At 35.9% G+C, this 26,610-nt stretch overlaps 1 protein-coding gene across 2 annotated transcripts in view; it reads right to left on the bottom strand.

Annotated features, from left to right (window-relative positions):
• The window catches only part of Ssh2 (slingshot protein phosphatase 2), a 252,863-nt gene that overhangs the window by 130,221 nt on the left and 96,032 nt on the right, over positions 1-26,610 (bottom strand). For both annotated transcript variants that reach the window (XM_005402672.2, XM_005402673.2), the window contains one exon: positions 26,325-26,368. In XM_005402672.2, the coding sequence (XP_005402729.1) occupies positions 26,325-26,368 (44 nt within the window). The remainder of the gene's footprint in view (positions 1-26,324; positions 26,369-26,610) is intronic.

Raw genomic sequence — 26,610 nt, 5'->3', positions numbered from 1 at the left:
GAGAAATTTTGTATGTATGTATATACAGGATAGTTAACATAGCTGTTCTACTGTCTTCTATTTCTTTGCTGAAAGAAACTGTCAATGAGTCCTTGACTGATCAATATTGCATGTCTCTATCTGTTTTCATGAGAAACCACTTTGAAGATATTAATACGTAATACAACGAGCATTGTTAATTTCCTACCACTTTGTTTGTAACTCTGTATTGTCTGTACTGTTCTTTTGCTATTTTGTAAAAGGTTGTCTGTCTGTTAATGTTTTCCTCCTTTTATTTTTAAAATAAAAAATTAAAAAAAAAAAAGAAGAAGAAATCCTATGGGGAAGGGGAGCAAAAACACACAAATACCTCTATTTAGATTAAGAAGGTAAGTGTTCTTTGTAAAGATAAAATCTCTGCTTAAAGGCATCTTAATTTTCTGCAGCCCCTTTACTGCCAAAGACCAAACATGAATTAATGTTTGGGCCTGTAGTTTTACTATTCACACTTTAAGATGGGTTAACAGAAGCATACCAAAACAGCGAGTATCAACTCTGCCAGATAACTGTTAGTTATTCAGATAAGTATGAAAATATGTATTATGCATTAAATAGCTCATAGTAAAGCAGGGGGGATAGATGTAATACATGAATAAGTGACCAACTAAATATCCTATGTCCTCCCTGAATGGTATACTCTAAATGTATAGATTTATACTTGCAGATACTGTTCCTTCTCTCATTTCTATCCAAAAGTGTTTGGTAAATACATTATTCAAGACCTCCTCCATAAAGAGTACCAAGATGATAGTAATTATTAGTGACAGTCAATAACATTTACTAAGGGTTTACCATATGATAAGCATTATACCAAACTACGTAAGTGAGCATACAGCCATAACAGCAAGGATGTTCCTAATAGGTTACTATTCTTTAGTATTCCCACTCACTGCTGCTTCTAACACTTAAAGGTATGCTTATCAATAATCTCTGTGTTTGTTTAAGAACTACTGATGTCCAACTTACTTCTTACTATAACTGTATAATTTAATTAAATATTACATAAAATAATTACACATGCATACAGAATAAGATATTTCTATAAAAGTGAATTTAAATGCTTTTGAGGGCCGAGGATACAGCTCAGCAGCACAGCACCTGCTTGGCAAGCACGAGGTAGTGAGTCTAACTTCCAGTGTCCCCCAAAAAAAGTGCTTTTGAAAAACTTAAATTAAGAATAGTTACTTTGGGTCAGGGATATAGCTCAGCAGCACAGCACCTGCCTGGCAAGCACAAGGTCCTGAGTTTGATTCCTGGTACCAAAGAAAAAAAAAAGTTACTTTAAAAACTGCTGTTCCCAGTACCGGAAAACACACACACACACACACACACACACACACACACAAAAAAAAACAAAAACAAAAACAACAACAAACTGCTGTTGAATTATGTATGGTTAAAAGGACTGTAAAACACTGAAGGAACATTCATGTATAGCTCTATTTGTTTTCCCTAGGGACCACTTTGGAGAAACCAGGGTATAGTACAACAACCACTGATAATTTCCTGCCATTTTTGTCTGTAACTCATTATTATTTGTCTATTTGTTTTCCTGAGAAACTATCTTGAAGATACCAACAGGTAAAATAACAACCATTGACAATGTCCTACCACTTTGTCTGTAATTTAGTGTATCCTCCTACTGCTTTGTTGTCCTTCATTTACTCTTAAAAAAAAAAAAAAAACCTGAAGGAAAATTCTAAATTTCTAAAAGGATTCTGCAGTCAAGTCTTCATAACTGTTTATACATTCTCACTCTAAAGAAATCCAAATTAGAAATAAAAAACAATACTATCATGGGTGTGGGTTACACAAGAAAGTTAGTAAGTCAGGCAATGAGTAAACCAGGACAATCCCACTGTCTTGCCTAACTCTAAAATTGAGATTCTTACCCACTAAAGCACTTAATAAAGATTTACAGAAGTGAATGAAGAAAAAACTCCCTGAGAAGGGATATGAGATAGACTTTAAAGAATGAATGAAATGTTACCAGGAAGAAAAAGGAGAAAAAGCATTCATGAAAAAAGTAGGGAAAGCTTTAGAGTAAAGACAATGCTGAGTTTGACTCTTGGGTTCTGAGCTATTTGATTTGGGGAAGTCACTAATCTCTTTAGTCTCAATCTCCTCATTTATAAAATGGGCAATAATAATTCTCTGGGACTACTGTAGGTACTTAGTGAAAACTAATTTGGTGCTTAAAAGCATATATAATTTTGAAGTCTTGAAGAGAAAGGGGAAAGTTTAAGACCAAAAGCCAATATGTATATTTTAAGTTACTCTTTCTACCCATAATGATTCTAGATACACAGAGTGCTTTATAATGCTACTAACATAAATTCTGCCACCAAAATAGACTCTATGCTATACTATGTAAGCTTCTCAAATTTGATTAAAATGGGTTTTGCCAAGTAGTAGAAAAAGCCCAGATGATAGAGCCTTCAGTATCAACACAGAATGAAGGATCAGTCTGCCTAAGCCAACCTTAAACTTGGGTGTTGATTCTTCCTATTATCATGTTTGTTCAAGAAGTTTTCACTACTTTAAAATAGTATGTTTGTGATAATTTCCTGTTTTAGCCCATAGTTTTTTTTGCTCTTACTTTTATCTGAGAAAGAAAGTTTCTGGAGCAAAAATGACAGGTTTGGGGAGTGACAACCTGGGGGAGAAGATCAGAATAGCATATGAAGTTTTGCTTGAACTACTGATTAGAGTCAATAGGAAGACAAAGAAGAGAAAGAAATTTGTCAAATACAATAGATGATTATGGAGATTGCAGGCAATTAGATAATAAGGGTTTAAAGCTCAAAAAGAGATCTGAAGTGGATATATAGATTTCAGAGTCCTTGGCCCATGGACATGAAGAATGAAAAGTACAAGGTCACTCAGAGACAATATATAGAACAGGCAGTCAAAGAATAACAAATGCTGGAGAGGCTGCAGGGTTCTTCACTGTTGATGGGAGTATAAACTGGTACAACCACTATGGCAATCAGTATGGAGATTCCTCTAAAACCTAAAAATAGAAATTCCACATAACCTAGCTTTTCCCCTTTTAGGTATCTTCCTGGAGGAGTTAAAGACATCATATTAGAGTGATACATGCATAGCCATGTTTATACCAGCATAATTCATAATAACTAAATCTTGGAAGCACCTATAGGTCCATCAATAGATGAATGGATAAAGAAGATGTGGTATTTATACACAATGGAGTACTACTCTGCCACAGAAGATACTTGAGTCATTCCACAGGAAAACAGGTACACCTTGAGACCATAATGTTAAGTGAACTAAATCAGACACATCAGCTTAAATATGGCATAGTTTCTCTTATATGGGAAACCCATATATAAATAAAGTACAAAATAAAAGACAATGAATAGGAAACAAAAGAAAAAAGTTATTGTAATCCAGCATGGCCAATGTATCTAAAAGAGTTAGGATAATTGTTTTTTGGGTTTTATATGATTTTTAGTCTATTAGTCCAGCTGCTAATCTGTGATTATGATATTTAACTTGATAAAGACTGAAAAATAAATAATCTGATGTTGGCAAAAAAGATATTATCTACATTTATATACTCCCCTCAATGAATGTAATATTATGTATTGCAAACATGTACTAATAAAAATAAAAATTTAAAAATGACTTATAATTAACTACATTCAGTAATGTAGCAGGATACAAAATCAACACACAAAAATAAATAGTATTCCTGCATACTAATAATGTACTCACTGAGAAAGAAATCAGGAAAAAATACCATTCATAATAGCACCAAGAAAAATTACATACTTATGAATTAACCTAAAGACATGAAAGACCTCTACAATGAAAACTATAGTACTCCAAAAAAGGAGATGGAAGAGGGCTTCAGAAAATGGAAAACTATCCACTGCTCCTGGATAAGCAGAATGGATATACTGAAATGTCCATACTTCCAAAATTGATACACAGATTTAACACAATCTCAATAAAAACACTAATAGCATCCTTCACAAAACTGGAGAAAACAGTCAGAAAATCCATGTCGAAACAGAGGAGATCCAGAATAGCAAAAGCAATCCTGGATAAGAAGAGCAGCATGGGAGACATCACTATCCTTAACTTGGAAGTTATTTTACAAATCTGTAGTGATAGAAACAGCACAGTAGTGGCACAATACAAACATGAGGATCAGTGGAACAGAATACAGGATACAGAAACAACCTTGAGCACATTCAAGTATTTGACCTCTGACAAAGCGGGTAAAAATCTACATGGAGGAAAAATAGCCTCTTTCTTTTTTTGTCTTTTTTCCTACACATTTTTCATTTTGTTTTGTTTTTGTTTTTTTGTTTTTGTGTTCTAGACAGGGTCTTGCTATGTATTTCAGACTGGCCTTAAACTCAGTGTGTAACCCAGGTTGGCCTCGAACTCTTGGTGATCACTCTTGGTGATCCTCCCACTACTGCACCTGGCCAGGAGCCTTATTAGAAACATTCAGTTCCAGAAGGAAAATTAAAGTCACATTTAGTCATAACCTATTCTCACCACTCTCCTTAAGTGGGGTTCTGACTCTGACTTGGGACTCTGGAATTCTGGAAGAAGAAGCAAAACCTTCCTGGCCCCTTCCCTTGCCCTGTCCAGGGTTCTGTCACTTTCTGTCCCTCCACAGGGCGCCTTACCCACCTGAGCATGATGAACCAGCACAAGCCTAGCAGTTTAGCCCGACAAGCATATGTAGCTGCAGTTCTGCCAAAAATAGCCTCTTTCATAAACGACGTTTGTAAAACTGGCTATCCACATGCAGAAGATTGACTCTAGATCCATAGCCTCATCATGTAGTAATCCGTTATCTCTCACCATGTAACTCTCACCATATGTTAAAACAGGAACACTGAAGTTAACTGGAAGTTAAAATAGGTAAAACTCTTGAAATTATAGGTGTAGGTAAAGATTTTCAGAACAAAACCTGTTTCACAGGAAATAGTACTGAGAAACAACGTATGAGATCATATCAAACTGCTTCTGCACATAAAGAAACAACTAAGAGAGTGAAAAGACAACCTATAGAATGGAAAAAAAAATTCCAGCTATTCCTCAGACAGAGGATTAATATCTAGTAAATATAAAGAACCCTAAATAAAAGACCCAATCAAAAAATATGCAAATGAAATGAATAGACCCTTCACAAAAGAAATACAAATGTCTAATAAATACATGAAGAAATACTAGGCATTGCAGGCCATTTGAGAAATGCAATAAAACAACACTGAGATTCCATGTTTTTCCAGAAAGAATGGCCCTCACAAAGAAATCAAATAATAACAAATGCTGGCAAGACTGCGAGGAAAAAGAACCTTTCTACGTTGTTGATGGGAATGTTAACTACTATAACCACTGTGATAATCAGTATAGAGACTCAAAAAACTAAAACTAGAAATCCAATTTGATACAGCCATTCCCCTTCTAGATATCTTCCCCAAAGAGTTACAGACATTACATCACAGTGACACATACATATCCATGTTCATAGCAGAGTAATAATACAGACATTCCTCTTTTAATGACCAAGTTCCATTCCTGCAAATAGGTCATTAAATGAATTGGTCACTAAATGAGGAATATTCAGGAAAAAAAGAGATGTTCAAAGGAAACTCCAACTTGATGACTTTGCCTTTACTTGCATAACTCTTACATGCAGTAAGTACTGTAATGTGTAACAGCACAAAAATTGTACTATTATACTGTATAGTACCATCAGCAAAAATTACAGTACTACAACCAAAAGGTACTGTACAAGAAAAGACACTGATGTTTTGTAAACAAGAGGCAAGGAACTGTACAAAAAAAAGTCAGGTCATAAGTCCAAACAGTCCACCTCAGTGCTAAGTCTGAACAGTCATCAAACAGGTAGGTTATTAAATGAGGAATATCTGTAATTAAATCTTAGAAGCAGCCTATATGTCTATCAACAGATGAATGGATGAAGAAAATGTGGTAGTTACACAAAATGGAGTACTACTCTGCCATAAAGTAATATAAACTTGAGTCATTTGCAGGAAAATGAATGTACTTTGATATCATAATGTTAAGTGAAATAAATCAGACACACAAGCTCAAATATCACATGGTTTCTCTTATATGAGAAATAAGGAGCAAAATAAAATATAGATAATAGGAAGTAGGGAGACAGATCTTTCTCAAATGGAAAATGGATTGAGATGGAGGGATGGTGGATGTAAAGGAAGGAAAGGGGACAAAAAAAGGAATTACAATTTGTTAAACGTATGTACCAACTCCACAAAAGAAACGTGAATGCTATGTACTGCAAACATGTACTAATAAAAAAAGATAATAAAAGTGTTTGCCTTTTTAAAATCAGGTCCTGTTTTAGAAAATAAGATTTCTAAAAAACAAGAGATTTCCCAGGTTAATGTGAAATTTTATCCCAGAACAGCATCTCTTTAAGCTGTGATTAAACAGGAAATGTATATAAATTATAGATACATAAATATTTTCTATCATAATGTGTAATGAGAAGGAATAGGATCACTTTAAGCTATAACAAATACTTTATATCATATAATATTAAGATAATTTACTGAGGAAAACCAAGAATAGAAATTATCAGACTTCAGATATTAATTCAAATTAATATGTAATACAAATCTAGTATTGAATGAGAAATGGAAGCTTTCTATTTTGGATCAGTACGTCAACTCTGATTTAACCAGAGTAATTACTTAAAGTTATAGACACTGGATGCCATTTTGAATACCTTGTTTAAAGTTAATAATCATCTTGATTCATTCATTCGAGATTATATATATATTTCCAGTACTGGGAATTGAACTCACGACCTTGCACTTGCCAGGCCGGTGCTGAGCCGCTGAACTAAATCCCCAGCCGCTCATTCGACGTATATTTATTAAGCAAAGATTCATATACTTGCTTCTATGACTCACTACTATTCCAATGCCCTCTAGCAGAAGGAATATAATATTCATGAACATAACTGATAGACTGTCCCAGTGTTAAATTTTCACTGGGAATTTCCCCAAACCATAGTCATTTGGAGAGAAGAAAGGACTTGTGTCAACTACCTAACACAGCCTTAAAATAGCAGTTCTCATGAAATAACAAACAAAAGCTCAGGAAACTGAGAAAAGCTTTAAAACATATAACTGATTAAACATTTGCTTATAACAGTCTTTACTCCACAATGGAAAAATTCTCAACTTGTGTTGTAACAGAATTCTCTGATTTTCTTTCACAGCATTTTCAACACTATTATTCCATACTACTACTTTTTTATTCTTACTACTTTAAAAAACTGTGAGGGCAGGGACAATTTTTGTTGTCTTCATGATTGTATCCTTGATCAATAACTTTCTACAGAAGGAATTAATAAAGAACTATTTTTCTCCTCTATTTTTAGGCTTCTTTAAGCCCATTTCCTCAAGATGTGGAAGATGTGGAAGATGTGTAAGATGAACAAGAATATTTTACAGTTTTTCATTAGGAGAGACATAAAGGTGAAGTGCCTATTGTAATACAGCAACCAGTATCTATTATTATTATTATTAATTTTTTGTAACTATAATCTGAGTTCTCCCAAAACCAGGACTTTATTTTCCTCCGAAACTGAAGATCAAAATAAAGGCCTTCATACTACATAGCTATATCCTCAGCCCTTTTTTTTTAACCTCTTCCTCTCAAGTCCCCTCCCCGCTCCTGTATCTCTTAGACCACTTCATTTATATATATAAATATAAGTAATTATATATATAAAATGTTTGCAGTACATGATCACATTCCTTGATTCCTTGTACAGACTTGGTGCATGTACGTAGTGTACACACACACCCACACACACATCTTTAAAAATCTCATTTTCCTCAACTTCATTTCTCAGTTCCCTTTCCATATGACAAAGATTCATTTCACTATTTTCAACTGTCTGTCGACAATTTCATTCATTGAATGAATGGCCATGGTGTATGAACTTTCTGATGATTTGTGGCATTGGCCAGTATCTTTTTGAGAATTTTTATATCTATGTTCATTAAACCTTTGGTCAGTGTTCTATTTTTTTGGCTGGGGTCTTGTCTGGTTTTGGAATCAGGGTATTGTTTGCTTCCAGGAAAGACTTTGGGAGTACTGCTTCCTCTTTTATTTCATTAGAGAGTTTGAGGAGTATTACTGATAGATCTTCTCTAACATTCTCATAGAATTTCCCAATGAATCCATCATGACCAGGGCTTTCTACAGTTGACAGTTTTTTTAAAAAAAATTATTACTTCTTCAATTTCATTGACTGATATTGGATTTTTATATCTTCTTGGTGCAGTTTTGGTAGTTTGTACATATCCACAAATCTATCTATTTCTTCTGAACTTTCCATTTTGTTAGAGTACAGATTCTTAAATATGTTACAAACATCTTCTGGATTTCATAGGAATCTTTTCTTATTTTCATAGGATTGGCTAAGAGTTTTTCTATTTTGTTTATTCTTTAAAGAATCAATTCTTCAATTAATTATTTGGATTCTTTAAGTCTCAACTTCATTAATTCCTGCTATAATATTTATAATTTCCTTCCACATACTGGCTTTGGAATTGTTCTTATTTTTCTAGGAGCTGGAAGTACATCACTAGGTTATTTATTTGAGGTTCCTCTGTTTTTCTGATGTGGGCATTCACCGCTATAGACATCCCTCTTAGGACTGCTGCTATTGTGTCCCACAGGTTCCTGTATGTCATAATGGCTAGTGTGTAGTCTATTTTGGAGAAAGTTCTGCTGACAATATATATTCTGTTGTGGTTAGATGGAATTATATGTACTTATCTGTTTTGGGCGGCAGGTACCAGGACTCAAACTCAGGCCCTCATACTTGCCAGGCAGACACTGCACCACTGAGCTAAATCCTCAGCCCTTGTTGATTAAGTTCATTTATTGAACAGTTTGATTCAACTCTATTTGTCAATTTTTTGTGTAGTTGGTCTATTTGTGACTGTGGGATATTGAGGTTCCTCATTACAAATGTGTTGGTGTTTATCTGAGTTTTCATGCCCATTAGTGTTTATTTTATGAAGTTGGACATGCTAATATTTGGTGCATATATATTTTTAATTGTTCTCTCATCCTGTTGAATTGTTCCTGTAAACAATATATAGTGACCTTCTTTGTCTCTTACGCTCAGTTTCAACTTGAAATCCACTTTCTCTGAAATTAGAATAGCTACTCCTTTTTTCCAGGTTCCTGTTGCATGGAATGTTATTTTCCATCCTTTGTCTTTTAATCTGTGAATTTCTTTTTGAATTAAATGTGTTTCTTGGATACTGTATATGTGAGGTTTGTTTCTGGATCCAGTCTGTCAATCTGTATTTTCTAATTAGGGATTGAGACCATTCATATTGAGAGTTATTACTGAAAGATATTCACTTATTCCTCCCATTGCTTTATTTTCTTCTTGCTGATTTCCTTATTTTTTTCCATGTTGCTTAGCTGATCATTGTGCAAGATATATTTGTTCTTTTTGATTTATTGGCATTGTTGGCTTCATTGTCTCTAGGATGTACTTGAGAATGTTTATAATGCTGGTTTGGTGGTCAAGAATTTCTTGAGGTGCTCTTTTTCACAGAAATACCTTATTTGTCAATTTTGAAGGACAGTTTTGCAGGATACATAAATTAGGGTTGGAACTTACCTTTTATGGCTTGAAATACCTTACTGCAAGCACTCCTGGCCTTTAATGTTTGTGTCAAAAAGTCTGTTGTAATTTTAATGGTTTTACCTTATATGTGATTTGCTGCCTTTTTCTAACAAAGTTTTGGGTTTTTGTCACTGTGATGAAATTCTGATACCTTGCATATAATATGCCAGGGAGAGGCTCTTTTTTTGATTGTGGTTATTTGGAGTTCTACATGCCTCACTTATTAATATGTTTATTTCTTTTCTGCCATTATTTTCTGTGAATAGGTTTTAAATGTCATTTGTATTGTCTTTTGATTTTTCATTTATTCCAATTACTCTTCTTTGAGATCTAGCAGCTATCAAATCCATTTTTCATGCTCTCTTGTTGCTTTTAAGGTATCTGAGTAGTTGTCTTTGAAGTCACCATTGTCTTGTAGTTCTAAAAGTTCGTTCTCACACCAGTTGCTTTTATTGTCTATTCTTTCAATATAATTTTTAATCTCATGGACTTGTGATTAAAACCTTTTCATGGACTCTAATTCTTTGCTAAATTGATCATTCATGTTTTGTATCATTCTGTTTAGCTCAGCTAACTTTTTATTAGTGTCTTCCAAAAGTTCTTGGATCATTTTGGCTTTTACTTCCATAATTTGTTTAGTTCTATCTTCCGACATACTGCTGAATACCTCTTTGACCTATTTTCGAACCTCTTCTGTTATCCTTTCAAGTAATCTGGGTGTGTGGCTAATGTTATTCTCTCTCTTGAAGTCCTCTGGATTGGTTTCAGGGGAACTGGCAGTTCTGGGAGGCATTTTGTTGGTTTGTGTTCTCATGTTTCTATTGTTTCTTTGTTTGTTTTGTTTTGTGGTAAAGTTTGTGGATGCTTAAGATGTAAAGACTTTGTTGTTAGTATGGAGACCTCTTTTCAGTAATGCACTTTGGCTAACTATAATCCTTTGCCTCAGCCCCAAGAGCCAATCATTTAAATTAATTTGAGAGGGCAGGATGTAGTGTAACTGGCTTAACCCTGAGTTCTCTGGACATACATTCTAGCATTTTTAATGCAACAAAGGTAATCTGTGTTTTGGCTTATAGAAAAACCCCATTAATAGCAACAATTGTGGAACACTGATAATACCAAACAAATCAGCTATAGTAGTATCATCCAAGACAAACTGGATATTAACATACCATAAGAACCAATTATATATCCATAGAGAAGAAATTAAGCATAGAGAAGAAATTCACAATTATGGGGTAAACATTAAGATAACCCAGATAGTGACTTACAGTTAATATGTATTAAATACTTCAGCCATATCTCTGCTAATGATAGAAAATAATTCAACAGTAATTTTACAGGGTTAACTATATAAACATTAATAAAGCTTTATGGTTATACTGTTAATGATATAGGGGGTTGGGAATGTGGGAATGCAAGTGGAAAAATTTGAAATCTTAAACTACATTGGTACATCAGTTGATGAACTTGATTCTTTCCACAGTTCTGATTGCAAACTGAGTTGGATGAGAATTGAATCAAATTCAATGGTTAGATTTAATTTTGACCTTATGGGGAAATTTGATTCAGTTCTTACCCAGTTCAGTTTGTGACTAGAATTGTGGAAAGAATTAAGTTTGAGAACCAAGGAAGCACTATATCTGATATAAGGAGGAGAGAGAAGTGGGACAAAAGATTCTACTGGGAGGTAGAAGGATGTTTATAGGATTAGATAAAGGTAACAGAAAAAACTGATAAAAATAGAAGATAAAAGAAAGAGGGAGAAAAAAAAGAAATTATATGGGGAGTAAAAATAAGAGACAAAAGATTAAAGGGAGAAAATTAACAGGTAGAAGAGGAAAAAAGAAAGAAAAAATAAATAAGAAGGAAAAGGGATGAGGAGCAAGGAAAAAGGACAAGGGAAAATTTCCTAAGCCCTGATAAATTGATGAAGAAAGGGGAAAAGAAAGAAGAAAAAAGAGAAAAGAGAGAAACAACTACATACATACAAGAAGGAAGGAAAGAAAGAAAGGAAGGAAGGAAGAAAGAAAAAAAGAACAACAAAGAAAAAGAGTTTTCTGTGATTTTGAATGTGTGTTTTCTTCTGGGACCTACAATTTTGGGGCAATTTTCAAGTGAAGACATGTCTCTGCTTACAGAGATAGAGGTAGATAAAGAAGGTATTCAGACCCTCTGTCCATGCTGCATGCAGGTACCAGCAGAAAGCACAGAGTACAGCGAGGGCACCAATACGGTGACTTTTAATTCTAGAGCAACTCAGGCCTGACCTCTGGCTGTGAAGGTGGGGTCTATATCCTTTAGCTCAAACCCTGTGGGGGGTGTCTTTTTCTAGGGTGTACGCTAACCTCAGCTGTCTTCAGTGGCTGTCTCTCATTCAGGTACTGTGGGAACATGACACTGGGAGCTGTGAAGTGTAGCCACCCCAAAGCTCTGAGTCCTGGGTTTAAACAATCAATCTTTCCTTGGAATGGTGTCCAACCAAGCACTCTCCAGGGATATGGTTGGTGCTGGGATTGAGGGGACACTTATCAGCTGTTTGCCTGTTGAAGGATTCACGTAGGAGCACAATCCCAAACTCTTCCTGCACTGCACAGCACCTGAGTGCCCATTCTGCCATTCTGCCACTGAATTTTTCTTTGAGGCCTTCTGGAGTCCCCAGCTTTCACTTGTTTGTATAGATTTGGTCTCCCTTTCCTATGAGCCATGAGCTGCGAGCCAGAGAGAAAGTGTAGCCTATCTCTTTCCCTTTTCTTTATCTTGTGTTCTGTGTCTTAGATTTCTCTGTAGGTTTTAATTTTTCTGGCAGATCCAGCTTGGTTCTGGGGATCTATTTCTCTTCTAAGTTTTTATTTTCCAGGGTATGGATTCCAAATCTTAGAGAGGTTGAGTTGTCACTCACCACTCTGACATTTTTCTGGAAGTCCTCTAAGAGATTTTTGGTGGATTTTTTGGGGGGTCTTCTATGTAGAGGATCATGTCGTTTGCAAATAATGATAATTTGACTTACATATATCTTGCTTACATATATCCCTTTATTTTTCTTGCCTAATAGTCTTGCTAATGCTTTGAGTATATGTTGAACAGGAGTGGTGATAGTGGACAGCCTTGTCTTGTTCCTGATTTGAAAGGAAAAGCTTTCAGTTTTTCCCCATTAAATATAATGTCAACAGTAGGTCTGTCACAGACTGCTTTTATCATATTGAGATAAGTTCCTTCTATACCTACTTTTTTCAGTGTTTTTATCATGAAAATATGTTGGAATTTGTCAAAGGCTTTTTTCTGTATCTGTTGAGAAGACCATGTGATTTTTGTCCTTGTTTCTGTGACATATTACATTTATTGATTTGCGTATGTTGAACCACTCTTGCATCCTTGGGATGAAGTCTACTACATTATTGTGTATAATCCTTTTGATGATTTGTTGTATTCTGTTTGCTAGTATCTTTTTGTTTTTTGAGACAGAGTCCTACTATGTAGTTCAGATTGGCCTTGAACTCACAGCAGTTCTTCTGCCTCAGCCTCCCGAGTGCTGGGGTTACAGGCATGTGCCACCATACCCTGCCTCTGTTTGCTAGTCTCTTTTGAGGACTTTTGTGTCTATATTCATTAAACAGATTGGCCTATAATTCTCTTTATTGATTGGATCCTTATCTGGTTTTGGAATCAGGGTAATGCTAACTTATAGGAATGACTTTAGGAGTACTCCTTACCTTTCAATTTCATTAAAAAGCTTGAAGAGTATTAATGTTAAAGCTTTCCTGAAGTTTCTGTAGAATTCAAAACTATACAGACCTGGGCTTTTCTTAGTTGGTAGTTTTTTAAAAAAATTACTCATTCAGTTTCATTGTCTGTTACTGGATTATACAGGGTTTCAAAATCTTAATTCAGTTTTGATAATTCAAATGTATCAAGGAATCTATTCATTTCTTCTGAATTCTTTTTTTTTTTCTGGTAATGGGAATTGAACTCAGGACCTTGTGCTTTCCAGGCAGGCTCTGAGCCATTGAGCTATATCCCTGGCCCCATTTCTTCCAAATTCTTTAGTTTATTGGCTTAAGAGAGTTGGGAAGTAGTTGTAATTATCTTTTTGATTTTGGTAGTGTCCATCGTGATTTTACCTTTTTTCATTTCTAACTGTATTGATTTGGGTCCTTCCTTTTTTGGGTTAGATTGGCTAAGTGTCCATTTTGTTTATTCAGTTGAAGATCTCTCTCTCTTTTTTTTTTTTTTTTTAGTTTCAATTTCATTGATTTCTGTTCTGATCTTTATAATTTTCTGCCTTGCACCAATTTCAGGTTTGGATTGTTTTTGTTTTTGTTGGACCCTGAGGTGCATTGTTAGGTAATTTATTTGGACTTGTTCTGTTTTTTTGATGTGGGCATTCACTGGTATAAACTTGTCTTAGGACGGCTTTCATTGTGTCCCTAAAGTTCTGGTAAGTTGTACTGGCATTATCATCTAGTTCTAGAAACTATTATTTCTTTTCCCCTGTAAACCATTTCTTTTCTATGTTTTCATGTAAACCATTTTTTACTTGAGTGTAATGTCTAGTTTCCATGCCTTTGTATAATTTCTATTTCCTTTGTTGCTGATTTCTAGTTTCATTACACTATGATTTGATAATATGCATGGTACATTTTCAATTTTTTTACATTAATTAAACTTGTATGTGTTCTATTTTGGATAAAGTTCCATATACTGCTAAAATAATGTGTATTATTGTTGGGTGGAACTCTGTCGATATCTATTAATAGCATTTGTTCAAAGGTTTCATTTAAGCACGATATTTCTAGTTGTTTTTCATCCTCTTAGTCTTGAGTTACTTTTTGGGTTAAATGTTTTTCTTGTATACTGCATACTGTTGGATTTTATTTCTTGATCCATTCTGCTAGTCTATGCCTTTTGATTGGGAAATTGAGACCATTCACATTGATAGTTTTTACTGATATGTATTGATTTATCCCTGTCATTGCCTCTTTTTCCTGTTGCTCATTTTCTGTCTTTTCCCTCTACTTAACTACTCAGCCTACCTGGTATATTCATTCTAGTAGACCTGTCATCATTGCTAGCTTCATTGTCTCTCAATCACATGCTCTGGGTTCAGCCACCTCTGAAAAAATCCTGTGACCCCATTAGAATTTGGGGGACATCTACACACAAGCCATAACATTCTGACCCTGGCCCCCCAAAGACTCATGTACATCTCTTTATGCAAAAGGCATTTAGTCTATCTCCAAGAGTTACCAAAATCCTAATAGTTTTAGCATTACTAAAAAGTTCAAATCCCAAGTCTCCTCTGAAATTTAAGGCAAACTCTTAGCTGTGAGCCCCTGTACAAATGAAAAGACAGTTAATTACTTCCAACATTCTTCAATGGCACAGGATAAACATTACCATTCCAAAAAGTACAAATAAGGGGATACAAAGGAATGGGACCAAAGCAAGACCAAAATCCAGCAGGGCAAACAAATCCCACAGTACGACTTTTAGCATCCCTGGCAATTTGTGGCAAGTTGTGAACTCCAAAGGGCTTGGATAGCTCCACTCCTATGGTACTGTAGGTGGTTGTAGCTCCCATGACATCTCTCTGGGGTCGCTCTGTTCTCTCTTTGTAATTTTCCTCAGATGATCCATGTTCCTGGCTTCTCCAAACTTCTGGGGTTTTCACTGCACCTTTGGTTTCACACTCACAGCTTCACATACTGTCTTCTCAGGGGCACACTGCCTGGCCTCATAGGCCTTGTTCTGAAATCTGGGTGAAGCCTTCCTGACCTTACATCTCTTGCATTCTGCATGCACCTAAAATCAGTGCCACATGGATGATGCCAAAGTCTGCTGCCAGCTGGAGCAGCAGCCAGTCTTCCTTTCTCTCTTAGCTGTAGGGTTCAGTGCCTATGTACCAAATCCCAAGAAACAACTTCCCTAGGCCATTTTGGAACATGGTGATTTGGGGCTGTCTTCTCAACGCAAAGTGTTTCACTTCTGCAATTTTGAGGCTGCAAAGGGTGGGGTCCTTTTACTTCTCTTAATGCCCTGAGGCTAGGTTTTTACTCTCCTGTTTCTTCTCAGCAATCAAGATCTCCTCTGCTCTATCTTTGAAGTCCACAGCCTTACTGGAGCTTCCCTTCTGGACAAACTCAAAACATTTTAAATCATTCTCTTTGCCTTTTTGCTCTAGATTTTCAACATAGATCTGGCTAAAAGCCCCCAACAGTAGCCATGCCACTGACTTAACATTAGACTGCCTTGAAATTTCTTCTGCCAGTTTAATTAATTAGTCCACTGCCCTTAACCTCAGTCTCAGGCAAACTCTCTGGACATGAGCAAAATCCAGACAAACTTTCCGCCATGGTATAACACACATCATTTGGAGTCCAGCAACCAATACCATTTTTCTTCCCAGCAGAAACCTACTGAGCCTGGTCTTTACTGGCTTTCTGGTCTTCTGAGTTCTGACCAGAATCTCGAATACAGTACCAGCCTAAGGTGTTTCAGTGCTATTTTTTCAGCAGGCATCTCAGAACCTTTCTAAACTCTTTCCACAAGCCATCCCCAAAGGCTCCTGAACCACATGGTCAGGTATAGTCACAGAAATGATCCCACTTCTTTGGTAATGAAATTCTGTCTTAATTACTTTTCTCATTGCTGAGACAGAATATCTGATGCCCAAAGTTAAGGGAGGAAAGGTTTACTTAGCTCAGAGTTTGTAGAGGTTTAGTCCATAATTGGCCTGCTCCAAGGCAAGGTGGCATATGGCAGAGGAGCAACAGTTTATAGTGGCAGAAGACAGCAAAAGCAACAAGGGAGTGAAGACGAGACTCTTTCTGTCCCTCATTCCATGCAGGCTACCCACCCTAGGGCGGGTGTAGTGCTCACATCCTTAATCCTAGGCAGAACTGTGCCAAACCAAGAGTGGACTGATTTACTAATCACATACCCTTAATCTCAGCATCACATACCCTGGATTCAGCCCCCTCTGAAAAAGCCCTATGGCTGCACGAGGATTTAGGGGGTACATCTAGACACAAACTATAACATGGGGGAAAATAAAATCATTTATCTGTCCTTAAAAATACCCAATTTGATTATGGTTGAGATAATCAGATTTGTTTTTCAAAGTATATTTAGAGATATGCCTTTCATAGCCATTGGATATAGAAAATACCAGATAAATATAAAGAAGGCCCAAAAATACATTCTTTAAAAAGAAAAAGCACCTCTTTGAAAGGATAATTCTTACTGCTTTCAAGTATCTAGGAAAAGAGCTTTTAAAAATATGAATTTACCATCTCAGGAGGGCTACTCTATATAGTAGCAGAACTCAAGAGGGTCAGAGGACAGTTCATTACCCCCTAGTGGTCACATCTGAACATTTACAAGGAGTAGATTTCTACTATGGACATGAGCAGTTACCACTAAGGTAGATAGCACCAATGATCACTTACAGCCAGTTTTTAATACATGGAAAGTTCTACTTTAGGAGTCAAAACACTCTCTCTCAATATAGATATATAGATATGTAGATATAGATAGTTATATCTTGTTAGAAGTGCTAAAATAATTAGTTGGCTTCTCCATGAAATACTAACATCATTCTCTTAAAACAGAAAAGAGGTTATGGAGCATCTTACCATCAAATGTCTCAGGAAAAAGAAGTTCTCTGAACTATATATCTGTAACTTTTCTGTAAGTATGAGATTGCTTTAAAATTTATAAGGATTAGGATTAAATTATCAGCTTGTATTATAACAGCTCTCTCTCTCTCTCTCTCTCTCTCTCTCTCTCTCTCTCTCTCTCCTCTCTATGTAGTTTAGGCTGGTCTTCAACTCACTGTAGCTCAGGCTGGCCTTGTACTCATGGCTAGCTCCTGCCTCAGTTTCCCAAGTGTTAGGATTATATGCATGCACTACCATACTCAGCTGTTCTTTTTTTAAAAATTTAGGTAAAACACTAATATTCTTTAGGTTAATATACTCTTTAACTGGAACATATATTGTGAGAGAAATACAGCTGTCCTATTTTCATAGCTGAAAGAAGCACAATATAATTTACTGTTACAATATTAAAAACCACAGAAGAATTATGTCTCCAAATAGGCTGAAATTAAACAGACACGAAGTCTTATCTCACAAAAATGAGGTAAGTACAAGATAAAGAAAACATGATGGGCCAGGCATGGTGGCACATGCCTGTAATCCCAGCACTCGGGAGGCTGAGGCAGGAGGATTGTTGTGAGTTTGAGACCAGGCTGGGTTACAAAGTGAGCTCAAGGCTAGCCTGAGCAACATAGTGAGACCATGTCTCAAAAGACAAAAACCTCCCAAAGCCCCAACCCCGCCCTAAAAGAAACCATGATGGGGTACCAGAGACACACATCTGAGGGAAAGATTTAGCTACAAATTCAATGAATTAGTACCACAGTGCCATTATGAAACTACCTCATACACAAGGACATGTTCTGATTCTATGTTGTTTTTGTTTGGTGGTGCTGGGAATTTAACCCAGGACCTTGTGCATGGTGCTCTGCTACTGAGCTATATCCTGATCTCCTCATGTTTTAACTGTCTTCAAGCTGCTTTCTGTTGCCCTGTGTTCCACATGTCCCAAGGTTAACTTTTCATATATCTTCTCATTAGAGTTCTTCTTCAACTACATTATTTTAGAAAAGATACCAACATTCTTCTATTTTTATGCATTCAATAAACATTTACCGAGTGCTAACTAAATGCTACTTGCAGTGGTTATCAAGATAAAACACAGTCCCAGTCTTCATGCTACTCTTAGATGGAGATTAGTCATTTGTCTAAATTACTAAAACATCTTCCTGAATAATTTTCTCCTCCCTCCTCTCATACTGCATGATACTGCCAGATTCTTTTTCTGACAACCATGCCTTTCTTCTACACAAAGATCTATCAAATCAAAATGCCACTGCTTTTAAGATCTAGATAGTTACTTTTGTACTGTCCATAAAACACATCAGCATGCACTTTTAGACTTCTGATATCCTTCTATCTTTTCAATCTTGCATGCTTGTAATGTTCTACTTTTTTTTATTCTGCTAAATCCCATTCATTTATCAAGACCCAATGCTTCCAAAATTTTCTTGAAACCTCTGTTCCACATTACTGTCTCTCTCCTTGCCCTCTACTACAAATTTTGTTCTCACTGTTCTCTTTACAGTACATTGGAGAGAAGATCAAGTTTTTAAAGATGTAGAATTTTTCAGCATACATTAAGTAGTTCTTTATGTCTACTAAAGACTATAGAGAGGAAGAAACTAGATTTATTTTAAAAATGTATGTATGTATGTATGTATGTATATGTATGTACGTATGTACGTACGTATGTATATCTTTTTTGAGACAGGGTCTCGCTATGCAGTTCAGGCTGGCCTTGAGTTCACTTTGTAGCCCAGACTGATCTTGAAATTGCAACAATCCTCCTGCCTCAGCCTCCCAAGTGCTGGGATTATAGGCATGAGCCACCACACCTGGCTCAAGAAACTAGATTTAAAAACAGTGAAAAGTTTCTTTGCTGTTGGAAACATTTTTAAAAATAAAATATGTAACATATTTTATATACTGAGTTGAGAAGTAAAATGTAACATTTACCCTGAATGGTTTATGCTCCTATTTGTCATTTTTTAAAGGGAAATTTCTCCAGATCTTTGAAACTATATTATTGTCCAATATTATATTTGTTGGCTCAAAGACAATCTCCTAAGGATCACTTTTTATGTTATACAATTTTTGCCTTGGAGATGGTACATAGAAGAACAGAATAATTCTATTATAACTAAAATATTTACATTTTAAATTAAGAGCTCAAAATATTTTGTTTTCTGTCATCATTCAATTTAAAAACATCTCAAGATTGCAAAGATGTATTTCAGTAGCACATTCCTTTTGTTCATTTTTACTTATTGTCTTATAATTTTATTAGGTTGACCTATATGAGATAGGGATTTATAGGTCAAAATGGTTGAATATAGGCATTTTATATGGTTTAGTGTTCTGGTATCTTCCTGGCTGTTCCCCAGTCAGTAAAGTGGGTCGCTGCAGAAGAAGGAAAGCTGTGAGTTCACAAATATGTGAAGAGATACTGCCATTCACTTTCATACAATTATCTGTTTACCAGAAAAGCTAATAATATATAATATGATGTCTTATAATCATAATTTTATGCTTATTCTCCTAGAAACAAAAAATATTGCCAGAATTTAAATGTCACAAAGAAGCTAGTATGGTATGAATATATTGTTTCTTAATTATAGTAAAATGTACATAAGATAACATTTAGCATCCTGAATTTTTAAGTATATGAGTCAGTGGTATATGTATATTAGCAACACTGTTCAGCCATCACCACTATCTTTTTCACAACTTTTTCAAATTCCAAAAGAATTTCATATCCTTTAAACAACTTTCCACCCCTTTCCCCCACCTCTATTCCCTGGTAGCTATTATTTTATTTTTTGTCTTTATAAGCTTGCGTACTCTAAGTATCTCATGTAAGTGGAACTATATAGCATTTATCTTTTTCTTTTTAGTATTATGTCCCTGAGGTTTACCTATGTTGTAGCATGTCAAAACTTCCTTCCCTTTTTGGCAACATGAGTAGAACTGGAGGACATTAAAAAATAAGCCGGGTACACAAAACCAAATACCATATGTTCTTGCTTATATATACAAGCTAAATAAAGTTGATTTCATAGAAACAGAATAGTGATCAGTAGAGGCCAGGAAAGGTAGTGGGGAGGGGAGACAGAAAAGAGCTTAGACAATGGGTAGCGAAAACCATTTAGATAGGAAGAATAAGCTGCAGTGCTCTATAGCACAGTGGAGGTAACTATTGTTCACAACAGTTTAGTATATATTTTAGTAGAGGGTTTGAAGGTTCCCAACAAAAAGAAACTATAAATGTTGAAGGAGAGGGAAATGTTAATACCTTGACTTGATCGTTACAAGTTGTATGCATACATTGAATTATTACACTGTATCCCATAAATTTTTGTAATTATTATACAATGATACCTCGGTTATTTAATGACTCCAAGCTTGAACTTTCCACTACTTGAACAGCAAAATTTGAAAAAAACCTGCTCGGTGTTCACAACTTTGCACAACAGTCCAACTGAAAATACAACTTGAAAAAACCTGTATGGGCCAAGAGTGAGTCATGTGTTGTGTCCTGTGGAGGACACAAAGGGGTGATGCTTCAGTCAAGGCACTGCTCTTGCCCAGACAACATATAGTGCATTAGAACATTTATCATTGGGTTTTCGTGCCCTATTGCATAAAATATAACCATGGCTCCAAAGAAAGTTAGTGGTGCCAGCAATAAAGCTAAGAGGAAAACTGTGAGAACCATGATAGAGTTAAAGAAATCACTGTGAAATTTGTTAAAAATCTGGAGAAATGACTTTATAAGTATAATTTTTGGGCAACAGAACCAATTTGGTTTCCTATCATTTCTTATGGGAAAATATGTTCAGTTCTCAACTTTTTAGTGTTTGAACACAAATTTGGAACAAAATGAGTTTGACAACTGAGGTATCACTATATATCAATAAAAACCCAGTAAACTAAAACAGAAAGAGAGTGACAGAGACAGAGGATGAATCTCCTTAACTTTTTAAGGCTAATGCTCTGTTGTAAGTAAATACCACAGGCTTAACCTGTAACTCACATCACTGGCTGTCTCAGTTCTTTTTAGCCCTTTGGAATTGGACTAAATATACCATCAGCTTTCCTGCGTCTACCACTTGCAGATATTGGGACTTCTTGGCCTCTATAATCATGTAAACCACTTCCTTATAATAAATTTCTGTCTTTACACACACACACCCTCCTGTTGACTTTCTCTGAAGTATATTGACTAAATACTGATTCTGAAACTGTTAAGAGGGGTGCTGCTGTAACAAATACCTAAAAAAGTAGAAGTGGCTTTGGAACTAGGTAATGGGTACAGGAACTAGAGGGGTTCTGAAGTGCATGCTAAAAAAAAGATTTATATGAAGGACTATTACAGGCAATTCTGGTAAGGGGTCAGAAGTAATAAAGCTACAGAGAACACTTCCATCTTCTTAGAGAAAATATAACTAAATGGTGAATTAAATACTGTTAGAAACATGGTTGGAAAGTCCATTCTGTTAAGGTCTCAGGTACAATAAAGAAAATTACGGATGAGGGAGAAAATATTATAAAATCACAAATAACTTGGTTGAATTATGTTTGTGTTCTAGTATTTTGTGGAAGGTAAAACTTGAGAACAACAGAATTGGATATTTAGCTAATAGATTTCTAAGCAAAATGGTGAAGGAGTAATTTGGTTTCTTCTGACTAGTGACCAAACTTAAAGATTAATCCTGTCTGTCCATGTTGCAAAAAGGAGAAAGTATGTTTGGAAGAAAATATCAAGGATATGGCTGACACAACATTTGGTAAGGAAGGTGGTTAGTGTAGGTATGGACTACAGATCTAGTCATCCCTCTCAACAGAAGCCAGGAGAAAGATGGAATAATAGAAGTAGAAACATGGGCGGTTGGGACTAAAGGAAACAACAGAAAATGGGGTAGGATGAAGGACAGCTGTGAAAGTTCATTATTCTTCCAGACAAAGGAAGAAGGACCCCAAAAGGTGATTCAGAGATAATTAGCACTGCTATCCCCACCATCAGCCCAGCATGCTGATGGGGGTGGAGGAATACGGCAGCTTTCACCTCAGTGAGAGCAGTTACGTGTTCAGGGCATTGCAGAAAGCTACACTTAGTGGTGACAATCCACTAAGCCAAAGGGGCAAAACTACAGCACAGAGCAGCGGGGATGATGCTGTTACCAAGTGAGTTTGAACAGCAGACTTTGAAGCTCAAGAGAGCTATTCTCAAGTTTTAAGATGTAATAGAAAAAACAAAGATGTAATGGAATTTGCCTTATAATAAGTTTTGGACTTACATTAGACCCATCACGCCTACTTCCTTCTGATTTTTTCCTTTAGAATTGAGAAGTACCTATCCTTTGCCTGTGCCACTTTTCTAATTTGTAAGCTTGACTTACCTGGTTTCAAAGATTCAATGAAGGACATGAATTCTGGTTTAGGATCAATCATACCTGGTCTCATTCATATCTAATTCATATAAAATTTAGATGAGACTTGAGACTTTAGAATTATTGGAACATATGAAGATTTTTGGGGATGTGGGATGAATGAATGCATTTTGCATGTGAGAAGAACATGAATTTTGGAGCCTAGGGGGCAAAAGGTTATGTTTGTATTGCCTTTCCTGCAAACTCATATAGCAAAGACTTACCCAACTATGTGACTTGGAGATGAGGCTTTGAGAAGTAACTAGAATTTTCACGTGGGTAGGATTCTCCCTGTCTTAGTTACTTTTCTCTTGCTGCTGAGACAAAATACCTAACATCCGAAGTTAAAGGAGGAAAGGTTTATTTAGCTCACAGTCTGTATAGGTTTTAGCCATAATCAGCTGGCTCTAAGGCAGAGTGGCACATGGCAGAGGGGCAACAGTTCTTGGTGGCTGGGGTGGTGGAAGACAGCAAAAGCAGCAAAAGCAAAAGGGAAGAGCTAGCCTCTTTTCGTTCTTCTATTGTAGGCAGGACATTCTCCCAATCCCAACACCAGACGATGAAAAAACTCTAGATTCAGCTGCCTCTGAAAATCCTGCTCCTCCCCATGACTGCAGGAGGCTTTGTGGGGACATTCAGACACAAACCATAACAGTCCCCAATGGATTAGTGTTCTTATAACAAGAGAAAGAGACCAGAGCTCTCTGCGTGCTATGTAAGGATACTAGAAGAAAGCAGCTGTCTACAAGCCAGGAAGGAGACCCTCACCAGGAACTGAAGTCTGCTAGCACCTTGATGTAGACTCCTCAGCTTCCACTCTGTGAGAAATAAACATCTGTTGCTTAAGCCCCCATCTAAATTTATTTTTGATAGCAACCTGAGCTGACTAAGCTTATTTTGCTATTGTTCTGTTGTAGGAATTCTTTGTATATTTTAAATATTAAACCCTATTATGATTTGTAAATATTTTTTCCATTCTGTAAGCTGCCTTTTCACTTTGTTGGTTGTGCCCTTTGATGTATAGAAGTGTTAAATTTTTATGTGGTCTAATTTATCTATTTTTTTATTATTGTTACTCGTGAACATTGGTTTTTAGAGGCATATTTGGTCTAATTATATTGAAAGATTATTTTTAACTTAAGACTTTACCAGCAAACGACATTTGGTTAAAATAAGAAATAACTAAAGCAATGTCTTTTTTAATTACCTAGAATTTGCCTTTAGTTCTAATGATCTGATGTTTCCTATTCAGTTTTCTCCTACCAACCACATTTGAACCCACAGACTGACAGGATGATTTCAGGAATGTTTAGTGAAAGGATTCAGTGCTGGTTTATTCTGGGGTAAATGACAGAGAATTGCCAGAACAATCTTTAGTATCCAAACATACAAAAAAAATCAACTTCTTAACAAACCATCTAGCTACAGAAGGGATTGTAAGAAAATATCTTTGCTTTGAGTTAAACTAAAGCCATTAAACTTAGAAATAACATTACAGACACACTGAGTGTAAGAAATTATAACAGGCTACAAATTATGATTTTTTTAAAAAAATGAGTGCTGCTAGTTTTTTTCCATATTTCTTATTTCTATAAGTGATCCTTTGCTTGTGAATAGAAGTTTACAAACTCCTCTGCTGGTCATATTAATGAATTATTGCCAACAATTTTAAAGAAAGATCTTTATAGCTCTTAATGGCTTGACAGTTAAGTGCTGCAAAATCAGAGAATGGACCCTTATCTCATTCTTATGTAATTCTTTTGAATGACAATTATCCCAGTGGATTCCAAGTTAATACATAAAGCTTCAAATTAACTCAGAAATCTTTAAATTTGACCTACTAGAAAATTTAAGAATCCCTTTGGAATCTTCTTTTCATTCTTATGGGAATAAGAGTATAATATTTATGGTAAAATTTCTTTGGATTTCTACCTTCTAGCCCAATGCAAAAGAAGGGCAACTGGTTATCAGGTCTTCCCTAACACAAGTGAGAAATTAAGCTTTCAACCAAAATGTATGTGATAACTAAGACAAGAAAAATATTACCAGTAACCTCAGTTACTGATGAAAGAGAACTATTTTTATTTGAAGTTATAATCTACAAGAGGAAGGTATACTGTATATCAACAAATACCTGGTAATCATTAAGAAAGCATTTCCTGGGCCAGAGATATAGCTCAGTGGCACAGTGCCTGCCTGGCAAGCACAAGGTCCTGAGTTCTATTCCCAGTTCCCACCTGCTCCCCCTGCAAGGAAGCATTTCCTTTAGCCAACTTTTTACAATGAACAAGATTATTGTATCCATTCTCTGTACCATTCAGATGGGTCATTAATGAGTTCAGTGGATAAAAGTTTGGTTAACATTTAAATGACCATCTAGAATGTACCATGGATCTTTCTTGAACAGAGTTGTTTTAAAAAACCATTTAAGTAAGACAACAGAAATTTGTTTTTTTTGCAATCCTGGTTTTGGGGGTTGAACTCAGGGCCTTGTGCATGCTAAACAAGTTCTGTAGAGCTGCATATGTGCCCCAGAAGGGTTATTTTATACTTTCTAGATTTCTCTCATAGTTTTTTTATTGGTAGGGGGTATTAATAACAACAACCCACTCTTCTGTCAAGGGTGTATGTAGGGGTTGTTGTATTTTAAAAGACTGGGTAGGTTAACCAGTATACCCTTTGATAAGTACAAAATGAGATACTTAATCTATAAGATTTGCCAAAATCTATAAAAACATATGATAATTGTAAATATAAAACTGAAGCTAGGCATAGTGGTGCATGCCGCATGCCTGTAACCTCAGCACTTGGGATGCTGAGGTAGGAGCATCATTGTGAGTTTGAGGCCATCCTGGGCTACATAAGTGAGTTCAAAGCCAGCCTGTACTATACAGCAAGACCATGTCTCAAACCAAACCAAACCAAACCAAACCAAACCAAACCAAACCAAACCAAACCAACCCAACCCAACCCAACCCAACCCAACCCAATTCAACCCAACCCAATCTAACCCAGCCCCTGAAGGCTGATAATGTTCTTCAGTTGACACTTTCCTAAAAGGTAAGGACAATTTGTTTCTTTATCACCCAAGGTAGCTTCTTAGAGAGTGGTTAAAACTAAGTCAAAACCGGTCTTTCTGCAGCTTGTTTTGGGAGGGGAGCTTTGGCGATTGAACTCAGGGTCTCTCCCTCACCAGAAATACAAACCAAAATTTATGTTTCTCATGAGACTAGCTAGGTACAGTTCATGTCCTAACGCAGGGCCTTGAACAAGCTAAATAAGCACTCTACTACTGAGTCTGAACCCTTTTTAAAAAGCAGCCTATCATTAAAAAGTTTTCTACATCAGTCACTGTATTCTTGAAGCAGTCTTATTTTTGAAAGAACAATGATACATCTTGGAAAACCAGGATTAAGCTAATTGGACAAGACTGAAAAAGATTTGAAGAAGAAATAGTAAGTATAAAAGCACTGAGGATATAATGAAAAGACATACCTTCTGGGCTGTGACCGGCATTCCTCCTCCCCACTGTCTGCCTCCTGAATAGAGAGAAGATGAAAATTAAAACCTGAAGTTTCATATCACAATATTACTAATGGAATTTTACTAAGCTTTATATATTTTACTAAGCTCACAAAAATTTTATTACTAACAAAGTGTTACTTATTAAAACAATGACTTCTGAAAACTAACTGAACACATTATACTACTCTTATACTACTTCCACTGAGCACCAATAAATCTCATCAAGATGTCTTAGGATTCCGATCCTCAAAGAACA

Source organism: Chinchilla lanigera, unplaced genomic scaffold (genome assembly GCF_000276665.1).
Source record: "Chinchilla lanigera isolate Chin_1 unplaced genomic scaffold, ChiLan1.0 scaffold00080, whole genome shotgun sequence".
NCBI classification, from domain to species: Eukaryota; Metazoa; Chordata; class Mammalia; order Rodentia; family Chinchillidae; genus Chinchilla; species Chinchilla lanigera.
The sequence above is the reverse complement of the archived record's forward strand: the minus strand, read 5'-3'. Positions and strand labels throughout refer to the sequence as shown.